The 14648-nt window shown below is 41.1% G+C and overlaps 1 protein-coding gene across 2 annotated transcripts in view; it reads left to right on the top strand.

The window, feature by feature from the left end:
* The window catches only part of LOC149980705 (beta-enolase-like), a 16474-nt gene extending 9807 nt beyond the window's left edge, over positions 1-6667 (top strand). The window contains exons 4-11 of one of the 2 annotated variants that reach the window (XM_090183287.1): positions 372-500; positions 950-1083; positions 2578-2800; positions 2999-3196; positions 3310-3386; positions 3966-4090; positions 4349-4516; positions 6356-6667. In XM_090183287.1, the coding sequence (XP_090039413.1) occupies positions 372-500; positions 950-1083; positions 2578-2800; positions 2999-3196; positions 3310-3386; positions 3966-4090; positions 4349-4516; positions 6356-6425 (1124 nt within the window). In that variant the 3' untranslated portion in view covers positions 6426-6667. Of the gene's footprint in view, positions 1-371; positions 501-949; positions 1084-2577; positions 2801-2998; positions 3197-3258; positions 3387-3965; positions 4091-4348; positions 4517-6355 lie in introns of both variants that reach the window. The other variant, XM_090183286.1, reaches the window with a different exon arrangement.
* Positions 6668-14648: the final 7981 nt, after the last annotated feature.

Below are 14648 nucleotides of genomic sequence, written 5' to 3'. Positions count from 1 at the left end.
GTTGTTGCTGCTGTTACTACTGTTGCTGTTGTTACTACTGTTGTTGCTCCTGCTGCTGCTTCTACTGCTTTTGCTGAGCTAGTCACTACTACTAAGGGGGCTGCCTTACTACTACTGTTACTAGTACTACAACCTTCCCTGCTAAGAGTATAGTTACTCCAGCACATTAGGTGGTACCTTTTTCCATTTATTTATGAACTGCCCACATGCATAGAAATGGACTACTTTAAAATGGAGCTGCTGTCACAGATGAGACCAATGTATAGAAAGGAGATCTCCAGTGTCTCTGTGATCGTTAGGTCTGGTCTGACAGTGTTGTGTTCCATGAAGGCCCCTCTCTAAATATCAAATCATTCTTACTATCTCTAAAGGTACCGTTAAGGCGGTGGATCATGTGAACAAGGACATCGCCGCCAAACTGATTGAGCAGAAGTTCAGCGTTGTTGACCAGGAGAAGATTGACAAATTCATGCTGGAGTTGGACGGAACTGAGAACAAATGTACGTCGCTCATCCTCTTAATTCACTTGATTCCTTTAATTCACTTGATTCCTTTAATTCACTTGATTCCTTTAATTCACTTGATTCCTTTAATTCACTTGATTCCTTTAATTCACTTGATTCCTTTAATTCACTTGATTCCTGTAATTCACTTGATTCCTGTAATTCACTTGATTCCTGTAATTCACTTGATTCCTGTAATTCACTTGATTCCTGTAATTCACTTGATTCCTTTAATTCACTTGATTCCTTTAATTCACTTGATTCCTGTAATTCACTTGATTCCTTTAATTCACTTGATTCCTTTAATTCACTTGATTAACATTGAAAGTTAGATCATTTCCTACTAAGTCATCTCTGGCAAATATGTCCATGCTCCCTTGAATAAGCTGCAACATACTTTACAACTGGAGGAGAGAGAATCACTGTTTAAATCTCTTGGCTTGTAGCTAAGTTTGGAGCCAATGCCATCCTGGGCGTGTCTCTGGCGGTCTGCAAGGCAGGAGCAGCAGAGAAGGGAGTGCCCCTGTACCGACACATCGCTGACCTGGCCGGACACAAGGACGTCATCCTACCCTGCCCCGTGAGTACAGGTTTAACCTTTAACCCTGACCCCTGCCCCATCATACCTATCTGTATAACCAGGACATCACCCTGCCCCATCACATACCTACCTATATAATATAAGCAGGACATCACCCTGCCCCATGAGTACAGATTTAACCCTGACCCATCATCTACCTACACTACATGACCAAAAGTATGTGGACACCTGCTTGTCCAACATCTCATTCCAAAATCATGGCCATTAATATGGAGTTGGTCCCCCTTTGCTGCTATAACAGCCTCCTCTATTCTGGGAAGGCTTTCCACCAGATGTGGGGGCTAGATTCCATTCAGCGACAAGAGCATTAGTGAGGTCGGGTACTGATGTTGGGCGATTAGGCCTGGCTCACAGTCGGCGTTTCAATTCATCCCGAAGGTGTTCGATGGAGTTGAGGTCAGGCTTTACACCACTCCACCCGATGCTTGGCATTGAGCATGGTGATCTTAGGCTTGTGTGCAGCTGCTCGGCCACGGAAACCCATTTCATGAAGCTCCAGACAAACAGTTATTGTGTTGATGTTGCATCCAGAGGCAGTTTGGAACTCAGTAGTGAGTGTTGCAACCGAGGACAGACGATTTTACACCCTTCAACACTCAACGGTCCTGTTCTGATCTTGTGTGGCCTACCACTTTGCTGCTCAGGCGTTGTTGCTCCGAGACGTTTCCACTTCACAATAACAGCACTTACAGTTGACCAGGGCATCTCTAGCAGGGCAGAAATTTGACAAATTGACTTGTTGGAAAGGTGGCATCCTATGACGGTGCCGCGTTAAGTCAGAGCTCTTCAGTAAGGCCATTCTACTGCCAATGTTTGTCTATGGAGATTGCATGGCTGTGTGCTCAATTTTATACACCTGTCAGCAACGGGTGTGTCTGAAATAGAACCCACTGATTGTAAAGGTGTTAACATACTTCTGCGTTTATTTATATTCATATACACAGGAAGTATTCGACAGGAAGTGTGTAAAAAAAAAAAAAAAGTCAAACCATGACTTTTTCCACATTTTGCTACGTTGCAGCCCAAAAAATATCCTCAATCAATCAATAGCCCATAATGAAAAAAACAAAAACGTATTTACGTAAGTATTCAGACCATTTGCCTTGAGACTCAATGTAGCTCTTGTTTCCATTGATCATCCTTGAGATGTTTCTACAACTTGATTGGAGTCCACTTGTGGTAAATTCAATTGATTGGACAGGATTTGGAAAGGCACACACCTGTCTATATAAGATCCCACAGTTGACAGTGCATGTCAGAGCAAAAACCAAGCCATGAGGTCGAAGGAATTGTCTGCAGAGTTCCGAGACGACAGGATTGTGTTGAGGCGCAGATCTGGGAAATGGCACCAAAACATACCGAAAACCAAGCCGTGAGGTCGAGTGAGTGTGTAAAGGGTGGCTACTTTGAAGAATCTCAAATATAAACAAGCTCTAACCTCTTCTTCTACACCTCTCTCCTCCCTCTCTCCAGGCCTTCAACGTGATCAACGGTGGTAGCCATGCTGGTAACAAGCTGGCCATGCAGGAGTTCATGATCCTGCCCATCGGAGCGTCCAACTTCCACGAGGCCATGAGGATCGGAGCTGAGGTTTACCACAACCTGAAGAACGTGATCAAGGCCAAGTATGGAAAGGATGCCACCAACGTAGGAGATGAGGGCGGCTTCGCACCCAACATCCTGGAGAACAACGAGGGTAAGAGTTTATAGGGCACCCTGGAGGAGCTGCGCCACAGGGACTATCCCTAAGGGTCTTAGGGCCCCCTGGTGGAGCTATGTCACAGGGACCATAACTATAGGGCCCCCTGGTGGAGCTACGCCACAGGGACTGTCCCTAAGGGTCTTAGGGCCCCCTGGTGCATGGTACTTTTAAAACCCTTTCCTCTCCCTCCAGCTCTGGAGCTCCTGAAGTCAGCCATTGAGAAGGCCGGCTACCCAGACAAGATCATCATCGGCATGGACGTGGCCGCCTCTGAGTTCTACAAGGCAGGAAAGTACGACCTAGACTTCAAGTCACCTGACGACCCTGCCAGGTACATCACCGGGGATCAGCTGGGAGATCTGTACAAGAGCTTCATCAAGGGATATCCCGGTGCGTAGAGAAACACACAGTATATACACCCTTCCCCTCTAACTCCTCATCCTCCTCTCCAGTCCAGTCCATTGAGGATCCCTTCCCCTCTAACTCCTCTCCTCTTCCTCCAGTCCAGTCCATTGAGGATCCCTTCGATCAGGATGATTGGGCTGCATGGTCAAAGTTCACCGCCGCTGTCGACATCCAGGTGGGTCCAGTTGTTTAGTTCACTGTTTATCTCTACCGATGCCTAGGGGGTCTGACCCCTCGGCCTAGGGGTCTGACCTCTCTGTATTCATACAGTGCATTCGGAAACTATTCATACCCATTGACTACTTCTACATTTTGTTACGTTGCAGCCATAAAATGGATTTATTAAAAATGTCCTCAATCTAACACCCAATACTCCATAATGACAAAGGGACAATGGGTCTTTAGCAATGTTTGCAAACCAAGCGTTAACTCTATATATCGTGTATAATAACCCTGTGTTCTGTGTGTTAACCCTGTGTGTTCTGTATGTTAACCCTGTGTTCTGTGTGTTAACCCTGTGTGTTCTGTATGTTAACCCTGTGTTCTGTGTGTTAACCCTGTGTTCTGTGTGTGTTCTCTGTATAACCCTGGTGGGTGATCTGACTGTGACCAAGCATTACTGTTAGTTACTCTCTGATAACCCTGTGTGTGTTCTCTGTGTTCTGTATAACCCTGGTGGGTGATCTGACCGTGACCAAGCATTACTGTTAGTTACTGTGATGTTAACCTGTATAATCTGTATTTTATTCTCCAGGTGGTGGGAGATGATCTGACCGTGACCAACCCCAAGCGTATCCAGCAGGCTGTGGAGAAGAAGGCCTGTAACTGCCTGCTCCTCAAGGTCAACCAGATCGGCTCCGTGACAGAGTCCATCAAGGCGTAAGTATTGGTCCCCCTTGCAGAGCTGCATCACAGGGACTAGGCTACAGGGGCCCCCTGGCAGAGCTGCTCCACAGGGGCTATATTACAGGACCTGGGATGTATTCACTAGGAACCACACTGAAGCAAACAAGCCGTTACGGGGAGGGACCTAAATTAGTCAAATAACAAACACTTATTTTTTTCCCGTTGCTACAGTTTTGATACAGTGTGCGTTAATGAATACACCCCTGACCATCTCTTCTCGGTGAATAACAGGTGTAAACTGGCTCAGTCTAACGGATGGGGTGTGATGGTGTCTCATCGTTCCGGAGAGACAGAGGATACTTTCATCGCTGACCTGGTGGTCGGACTCTGCACTGGACAGATCAAGACTGGGGCCCCCTGTAGATCAGAACGTCTGGCCAAATACAACCAGCTGATGAGGTTAGTTATAATGACCCCTACTGGAATAAATTAGCTACTGCACCCTGACTCAGTTAATATACTGGAGCCTTATGGTAGACTGACCCCTACAGGAATACACTAGTTACTGCACCCTGACTCAGTTAATATATATATATATATATATATAGTGTTATGTTAGACTGCCTCGGTTAATATATGGTAGACTGACAGACATAACACTGATAGGAGCCAGATGTCTCACATGATGTATACAGGGCATTCAGGTTTTCCACATTTTGTTACGTTAGACTTATTCTAAAACCAATTAGATTGTTTTTTCCCTCAACAATCCACACACAGGTGTTTAGAAGATTTTGCAAATGTATTAAAAATAAACAACCAATACCTTATTTACATAAGTATTCAGACTCTTTGCTATGAGACTCGAAATGGAGCTCAGGTGCATCCTGTTTCCATTGATCATCCTTGTGATGTTTCTACAACTTGATTGGAGTCCACCTGTGGTCAATTCAATTGATTGGACATGATTTTGAAAGGCACACACCTGTCTATATAAGGTCCGACAGTAGACAGTGCATGTCAGAGCAAAAACCATCATTCTTAAATGGAAGAAGTTTGGAACCACCAAGACTCTTCCTAGAGCTGGCCGTCCGGCCAAACTGAGCTTTTAGGGGAGAAGGGCCTTGGTCAGGGAGGTGATCAAGAACCCGATGGTCACTCTGACCGAGCTCCTGAGTTCCTCTGTGGAAATGGTTGTCCTTCTGGAAGGTTCTCTGCAGCACTGTTTTTTTAGTCACTATGGGGTATTGTGATGTCACTATGGGGTATTGTGATGTCATTATGGGGTATTGTGTGTCGCTTGATGAGGGGGGGAGGGGGAAACAAATCTAATCCATTTTAGAATAAGGCTGTAACACAACAAAGTGGAAGGTCGAGGGGTCTGAATATTTTCAGAATGTCCTGTACATCTGAAGAATCAGTTTAGAACTTCCACTCCAAATATGGTGATTAGAGGAAGTTCAGTGGCAGGAAGTGGGAGAAGGAGGAAGTGGGAAGTGGGAGAAGGAGGAAGATGTAGCTAGATGAAAATTGCACATTTTTTTCTCATCAATTAAACATTCAGTCTCAATACAGTTTTCTGTTCCCAAAACTACAATCGTTACGGACAGAGTGCACTAAGTTTTGTAGACTTGACCCTTTGCCAAAGTTTTAAAAAATTGCGTTGATGCAATGGCAAATTGCATTGTTGTACCCGAACTTCACAGAGAAGACGTTCCCTGACGGAAATATGCAAATGAATGCAGAAAGTAAACCCAATTTAGAATGCAACATTTTCCTCATTGAAAAGCCTTAAAGAGAATTGTAATTTCAGTTTACTTCCTGAATGGAAATAACCCCCAACCCTGACGACAGCTACTGTACCCTGACCAATACAACTAGACTAGGTGTCCCCCTCAATGGAGTTGGATCTCTGTCCATTCGTACGTTAATATGGAAGTTAGTCACGCGCCATATCTCAGGCACCACTGGGCCAATTTTGACCTAACTTGGGTGACTGGTGCGTCTTGCTATAGAGACCCAGCTAATTACACTGATTGGCACAAGGGGGCGCTAAACTAAAACTGACATTTCCGAACTTTGAAGTCCCGCTTAAGCTTCAATTGCTGTCAAGGTGCTGCATCATTTGTGGGGGATGACATGTTTACTGCTTGTTTCCAGATTGAAAGTTTTCCTGACCAAGATGGATACATTTTTTTTCTTGTCATATTGTTAGGATGCCAATGGCCATTTTAGAGATTCTCTATGATTCCATGACTGAAACTGTGACCTCTAATCCCTAACCTTTGACCCTTCCAGGATTGAGGAGGAGCTTGGAGACAAGGCAAAGTTTGCCGGCAAGGACTACCGCCACCCCAAGATCAACTAAACCCTGACCTCTGACCTGAACTACGCCTTTCTTCTTCCTTCCATCACAGCTGACTGTCTACCCTCTTGGGGTCAGGGGTCAAGTTTTTTTTAATCTTCGACCTCCGACCCTCTCCCATCACAAGCGGCTTTTTTGACGTAATGTGAGAAATAAAACAAATAAAAAATGTAAAGTTCTCCTGTTCTGATTGGTTGTTTATGGCGACTTTCTATTAAGGATTTACCCTGGTGTTTTACCCGAAAGGCTTTTCTGTTTTCATCTACGCGGACTGGCATCCGTGTCTCACTGGGCCAGAGGACCTACCCTGAGTTGGAGCCAAAGCCCAGCTTGCATTTATATAACAAACGCAAACTGAACTTTATCACCATCTCACAAAGCAACTACATTTACATCGAATTTATTTAGCAAACACTCTTATCAACAGCAACTTACCGAACATCTAGTTGTCTCACTATAGAAACAGTAGATAGACTAGTGTCCTGTCCAGGGGGTGTACTGTACATCAAGATGTCTCACTATAGAAACAGTAGATAGACTAGTGTCCTGTCCAGGGGGTGTACTGTACATCAAGATGTCTCACTATAGAAACAGTAGATAGACTAGTGTCCTGTCCAGGGGGTGTACTGTACATCAAGATGTCTCACTATAGAAACAGTAGATAGACTAGTGTCCTGTCCAGGGGGTGTACTGTACATCAAGATGTCTCACTATAGAAACAGTAGATAGACTAGTGTCCTGTCCAGGGGGTGTACTGTACATCAAGATGTCTCACTACAGAAACAGTAGATAGACTAGTGTCCTGTCCAGGGGGTGTACTGTACATCAAGATGTCTCACTATAGAAACAGTAGATAGACTAGTGTCCTGTCCAGGGGGTGTACTGTACATCAAGATGTCTCACTACAGAAACAGTAGATAGACTAGTGTCCTGTCCAGGGGGTGTACTGTACATCAAGATGTCTCACTATAGAAACAGTAGATAGACTAGTGTCCTGTCCAGGGGGTGTACTGTACATCAAGATGTCTCACTATAGAAACAGTAGATAGACTAGTGTCCTGTCCAGGGGGTGTACTGTACATCAAGATGTCTCACTATAGAAACAGTAGATAGACTAGTGTCCTGTCCAGGGGGTGTACTGTACATCAAGATGTCTCACTATAGAAACAGTAGATAGACTAGTGTCCTGTCCAGGGGGTGTACTGTACATCAAGATGTCTCACTATAGAAACAGTAGATAGACTAGTGTCCTGTCCAGGGGGTGTACTGTACATCAAGATGTCTCACTATAGAAACAGTAGATAGACTAGTGTCCTGTCCAGGGGGTGTACTGTACATCAAGATGTCTCACTATAGAAACAGTAGATAGACTAGTGTCCTGTCCAGGGGGTGTACTGTACATCAAGATGTCTCACTATAGAAACAGTAGATAGACTAGTGTCCTGTCCAGGGGGTGTACTGTACATCAAGATGTCTCACTATAGAAACAGTAGATAGACTAGTGTCCTGTCCAGGGGGTGTACTGTACATCAAGATGTCTCACTATAGAAACAGTAGATAGACTAGTGTCCTGTCCAGGGGGTGTACTGTACATCAAGATGTCTCACTATAGAAACAGTAGATAGACTAGTGTCCTGTCCAGGGGGTGTACTGTACATCAAGATGTCTCACTATAGAAACAGTAGATAGACTAGTGTCCTGTCCAGGGGGTGTACTGTACATCAAGATGTCTCACTATAGAAACAGTAGATAGACTAGTGTCCTGTCCAGGGGGTGTACTGTACATCAAGATGTCTCACTATAGAAACAGTAGATAGACTAGTGTCCTGTCCAGGGGGTGTACTGTACATCAAGATGTCTCACTATAGAAACAGTAGATAGACTAGTGTCCTGTCCAGGGGGTGTACTGTACATCAAGATGTCTCACTATAGAAACAGTAGATAGACTAGTGTCCTGTCCAGGGGGTGTACTGTACATCAAGATGTCTCACTATAGAAACAGTAGATAGACTAGTGTCCTGTCCAGGGGGTGTACTGTACATCAAGATGTCTCACTATAGAAACAGTAGATAGACTAGTGTCCTGTCCAGGGGGTGTACTGTACATCAAGATGTCTCACTATAGAAACAGTAGATAGACTAGTGTCCTGTCCAGGGGGTGTACTGTACATCAAGATGTCTCACTATAGAAACAGTAGATAGACTAGTGTCCTGTCCAGGGGGTGTACTGTACATCAAGATGTCTCACTATAGAAACAGTAGATAGACTAGTGTCCTGTCCAGGGGGTGTACTGTACATCAAGATGTCTCACTATAGAAACAGTAGATAGACTAGTGTCCTGTCCAGGGGGTGTACTGTACATCAAGATGTCTCACTATAGAAACAGTAGATAGACTAGTGTCCTGTCCAGGGGGTGTACTGTACATCAAGATGTCTCACTATAGAAACAGTAGATAGACTAGTGTCCTGTCCAGGGGGTGTACTGTACATCAAGATGTCTCACTATAGAAACAGTAGATAGACTAGTGTCCTGTCCAGGGGGTGTACTGTACATCAAGATGTCTCACTATAGAAACAGTAGATAGACTAGTGTCCTGTCCAGGGGGTGTACTGTACATCAAGATGTCTCACTATAGAAACAGTAGATAGACTAGTGTCCTGTCCAGGGGGTGTACTGTACATCAAGATGTCTCACTATAGAAACAGTAGATAGACTAGTGTCCTGTCCAGGGGGTGTACTGTACATCAAGATGTCTCACTATAGAAACAGTAGATAGACTAGTGTCCTGTCCAGGGGGTGTACTGTACATCAAGATGTCTCACTACAGAAACAGTAGATAGACTAGTGTCCTGTCCAGGGGGTGTACTGTACATCAAGATGTCTCACTACAGTATGCTATTAAATATGATCCACTTGCTAGCGACCCTCCGGATCAGAGGAAAGAAATGGAAACTAAAGTGACAGTTGTGAGGGTATAACGGACGGTGGTTACCGATAGTGGCTCATATTTAACATCACACAAGATTGGCAAACTTAAGCATGACATGGCAGCAGCACACGCTGACACTACACATCCCAAGTATCTGACCAAATTATGAAAGAACTGGCATTGTAATTTTAAATTCTGTAACGTGAGTGTGGAAGAGATGAAAAAATGTGTCTGTCAACAATGACAAGCCATCGGGGTCTGACAACTTGGATGGAAAATGAATAATAGCGGACGATAGTTCCACTCCTATTTGCAAATCATTCACTAAACCTCAACTAAATCCTGTAATAAATGTGGGAATTGAACAAGTTGAGGTGACTAAACTGCTTGGAGTAACCCTGGATTGTAATAAATAACATGGAAATTGAGCATGTTGAGGTCATCTGTCTTGGTCAAAACATATTGATACAACAGTTAAGATGGTGAGAAGTCTGTCCATAATAAAGCCCTGATCTGTTTCTTAACAGCACTATCAACAAGGCAGGTCCTACAGGCCCTAGTTTCTACCTTCTTGTTGTAGGAATTAAATTCCTCTATGTTTTAACACCCAATTAAAATTAAACACTCTGTCAATTCATAAGGGTTTGTATGACCCTTATTTTATAAAAATGGACAGAGCCCAGTCTTAAAGTCAAACAGCAGCCTTTATTCACGAGAGTACTGCTCCTTACACATTTTACCACAGGTTATAAACTTAAAATGACGTCATTAGTTTCAATACCAACCCGTGCCATCTCCGTTCTAGTACAAAGGCTGTATGGTTCTCACATCGTCTCTCCCTATTAAGATAATATACGACCAAGTCAAGGTCATGCTTGTGAAGATAAGCCTTCTAGCCAGACTGGCGATATAGTTCATTCATTTCTATTTTTATTAGAAATATTTATTGTCATCAAAACATCACCTAAACATAACTCACTACTTGCATTCGCACTGACTGTTTCTTAGGCCTACATCAGAATCATAACTCTTCTTATCAGGATTTTCGTTAACATCTTCATAAAACAACAGTCTAATATTGAAACAAGATACAACCTAACCTCCCTAAACATCAAAAATGGTCTCATCAAATATAAATTCCCCGCAAATGAAGGATCCAGATTCGTCCACTTGTTCTGTAGACATGCATTCAGCACTCCACGGGTCAGAACCTGGAATCGGCTGGTACCTCACCATCTGTTGTGTCATCGATTTCTCCAGAGTCCTGGAAATAAGGCCTCGTACACAGGGAATTAGACAACAGCCACATAAAATTAAAACAGTCACACAGGTGAATGTAGCTGTCACCAGGAGTCCTTGGTATGGTCCCCCCAAAAAGCCTCAGGGACTGGATTGAGTGACTTCACCTGTAGTTCACCTGTAATGCATAAAATCCTGGACATACAGGCTTGGTTAACAAACAGTTTCTCATATGTTTTATCTGATTATATTTTTAATTTCTATTCCTATTTGTTAGCTAATTTGTTTTATTTATTATCAGTTTATTATCCAATAAGCCACTAAGTGTCCTATAATAGACCACAAACTTACCCATCCCCCTTTTGATACCTGGCTCTGACCAGGTAACAACCTTATCTACCCTAAATAATGACTTAGGTAGGATTAGTAAATTATCCTTATATTCTGACATTATCATGTATGTCCAATTCTCCCTTGGGCATCCATTCATATCAATCCTGTATCAATTCTCTGTCAAGTGTCTTATCTAGTTTAAGAAGTATCTGTGATACTTATATATGTTCTTAAATATATATATTTACCGATTTAAACAGTAACCCCTTTCTCTCCTATCTCTCAAATACCACTAAGCGTCTCACTATTTGACTTTATCTAAAATCATTGATTTTAGAAAAAACATGTCTATGAGTGGCAATCTCTAAAGTCCTTACATTTCCTTAATCAATCTATCTTAATCCTTACAATAATCCTAAATCACCACAGATGTCCTATATTCCTGTTAAATTTAATACTATTTAAAAAACCTATGCTAACCATATTCAAAATCCTTCCTACACTTACAAGCTCTTTCCTTCAGAGATCCTCAGTATTCTATCTGACAATAACATGAATTTAATATATGTTGCATAGTATGGAATACCTTATCTACAGTAATGTATCACCCCTAAGAACTGAAACTTATTTTTCTATGTAATTTCCTGCCCTATTGGCTTAATACGAAACCTCCAAACCTCAAAGGACCATGTTTTATCTCCCCCTATTTATTCTCAATGATAAATAGGATTATTTTCTGTTGTAATACCAAACCAATAATAGCCAATTCAAAAAACTTCACAGCTAATATTGTAAAACAGAATCCTGAAACACTTTCTCTTCAGTGATTCAAACAATAATTCTAAACCCCAAACTAAAACTCCATTAAAATTAATTTAAAGTTCCATATGTGAGCATGCCTCTTTAAAATACCTTTGCACTAAAACAAATAGTCCTAACAAATGTTTTATGTGTATATATTTGCAAACCTTAATGAATAAACAACTTAATAAACTTCCAGGTCTTTTTCAATTTGGTCGTTTACTCCCTCAATCTCACCCACTCTCCCCAAGATTATAATCCCAGGAAACATCTAAAAGTGAGACACCTAAACATCAATTTTCCCAGAAGAACACAACACTCCTAACTAGCATTCACTATGCTACATCGATTCAGAAACTCAAAAGTGAACTATAAACTAAACCTAATGATAATTCCCCTTTAACTCAAATCATTAATCATAAGTTTTAAACAACGTCAATGTATATGTTTACTTAAATGAACATGCTTACATGATACAATTAACCTGATAACATTATTATCCAATGCTTCCCTTAGATACAATTAACCTGATAACCTTATTATCCAATGCTTCCCTTAGATACAATTAACCAGATAACCTTATTATCCAATGCTTCCCTTAGATACCATTAACCAGATAACATTATTATCCAATGCTTCCCTTAGATACAATTAACCTGATAACATTATTATCCAATGCTTCCCTTAGATACAATTAACCTGATAACATTATTATCCAATGCTTCCCTTAGATACAATTAACCTGATAACATTATTATCCAATGTATTACTTTTCCCCTCTGCCGCAAATGTTGTACATTTCTCAGTGTAAGAAATCCGTAATTTAATCCCAGATATTTAATAAAAATGTAAACGCATTCTCCAATGGCTCCTTCAATTTACATATTTTAGATAACTTCCATCCGTCCCGGAATAAGGAATCCTACTTAAACACACGAGAATACAATGTTTAATTAAGTTAAATCAAACCCTAAAATTGACCAAAACCAGTAACCAAATAAACAAAACACTTTTATCAGCAAACTATTTTCTCCGTTACCCCCAGTCACAACATCATTTCCGTGGCGACAAAAGTGCCTTGCGAGTGATGTCATCAACAAGCGCTCAGCCTAGAGCTGATCCACAACGACTTTCAATGAACAGTAAATAATTGTTGGCTGTCTGCAGCATCAGTAGTACGGGTTCGATAAACCAAACCTAATTTATCACATCTGTTGAATCCTGAATTAGAATTTACAACATCAATCAACATCTCTCATCTCTCAATTTGCTAAATTTATACAAACATTTCGATGGGCATAAATCGTAATTGTCTCTTCGTTATTATTTAGAATTCATTTTGATTTAAGTAACTGTCTCGTCTTTGACTTAGCATTTTAATTACGACTCTATTCCCAATACATTATTCACTTGTCTAATTAAAACTCCTAATATTCCATCAGTGAGTGTACCCCTTTAAGATATCTTGTCTCTGGGAATGGGGAAATCCCCTTAACCCAAATGTTTACTACAACAACGAAAACTAATAATTATGATAATCTCTTCACATCGTTTGCTCCAAATCCCTCGATGTTTCATGTAACTCATTCAGTCTATCTCCAAATTGTCGCCCCAAAATATTTTATACACTGCCATACACTCAAACCACTGTGATAAACGTGCACTGTCCCTTTAAGATAAGACATTTACTTGCTTCAGTAATGAAAACAGATAATGTTTTTAGAATACGTTAACTTCTTGTTTTGAATTCACTAGCGTTACCTAACCAAAAATCAATACTCGGGAAAACAACCACAACTTTTTACGATTCAACTATTCTTACCTATTTTATAGTCCAAAGTAGTGCACTATATAGGGAATAGGACTCTCGTCTAAAGTAGTGCACTATATAGGGAATAGGACTCTCGTCTAAAGTAGTGCACTATATAGGGAATAGGACTCTCGTCTAAAGTAGTGCACTATATAGGGAATAGGACTCTCGTCTAAAGTAGTGCACTATATAGGGAATAGGACTCTCGTCTAAAGTAGTGCACTATATAGCCCAATTGAATGCCTAGCAATTCTGTTGCTAGCTGTAGCATCTTTTCAGATTATCCGTACGATATTCAGCTCCTTTAAAAAAAATGTATTTGGAACTTTTAGCCACTTCTGAAAAGTAACTCAAAGCTATAATGCACGCATTTTCCCTCTAAATACCACAACCCATTTTCTCTGTTTAAATTTGAGGAACGGTGTTGTAAACGTAAAACGAAGCCGCAGTCAGCCTGCCTCTGTAAAATATATATTCCCTATTCAGATTGAGTTCTGCTTTAAATTATATCAACAAAATAAAACCAACCAAACTTCTCAACTTTCTATACCCTAACATTTAAACGTACCATGTTCTGTGCTAAATTTATCGTATGTCAGTCCATTCATTAAAAAATATATCCTGGTGGCACAAAACTGTATCGTATCTCTCCGTTATTCCCTACATTTAACCCGGTTTAGGTGACTTTCTCTTCTATGATACATTTATTTAAATACGACTCCCATCTCAATACATTTTTCCAGCAGATCATTTTGGGCAAAATAGCGTATTACATCGAAATTGTCCCGCCATTATTTTTAACGACTTATTTTTTTTCAATTCAATCTAAACAACATATTAAACGTTCAGTTCATATCTTATACAAACACTAGCGACCATATTTTTCAGGCAAAACATACAAATAGATGAATTAACATCTAAAATCTATTTTAGTCTATCGGTGTCAAAGCTGAAATACGAACCTTGGTGTCCTGCTATTAAAATGATTGAGTTTCCCCGCCAATAACTATATTATTATAATTGTCTGTAGTCGCAAACTCCGGCACCGAGAATTCTCAGAAAATCCCCTATTGCTACTGTTACTACTACTACTACTACTACTACTGTTATTAG

Source organism: Oncorhynchus mykiss, chromosome 9, assembly GCF_057628025.1.
Source record: "Oncorhynchus mykiss isolate SJ-2025 chromosome 9, ASM5762802v1, whole genome shotgun sequence".
Taxonomy (NCBI): Eukaryota; Metazoa; Chordata; class Actinopteri; order Salmoniformes; family Salmonidae; genus Oncorhynchus; species Oncorhynchus mykiss.
Note: the sequence above shows the minus strand (reverse complement) of the source record. Positions and strands in the feature narration are given on the sequence as shown.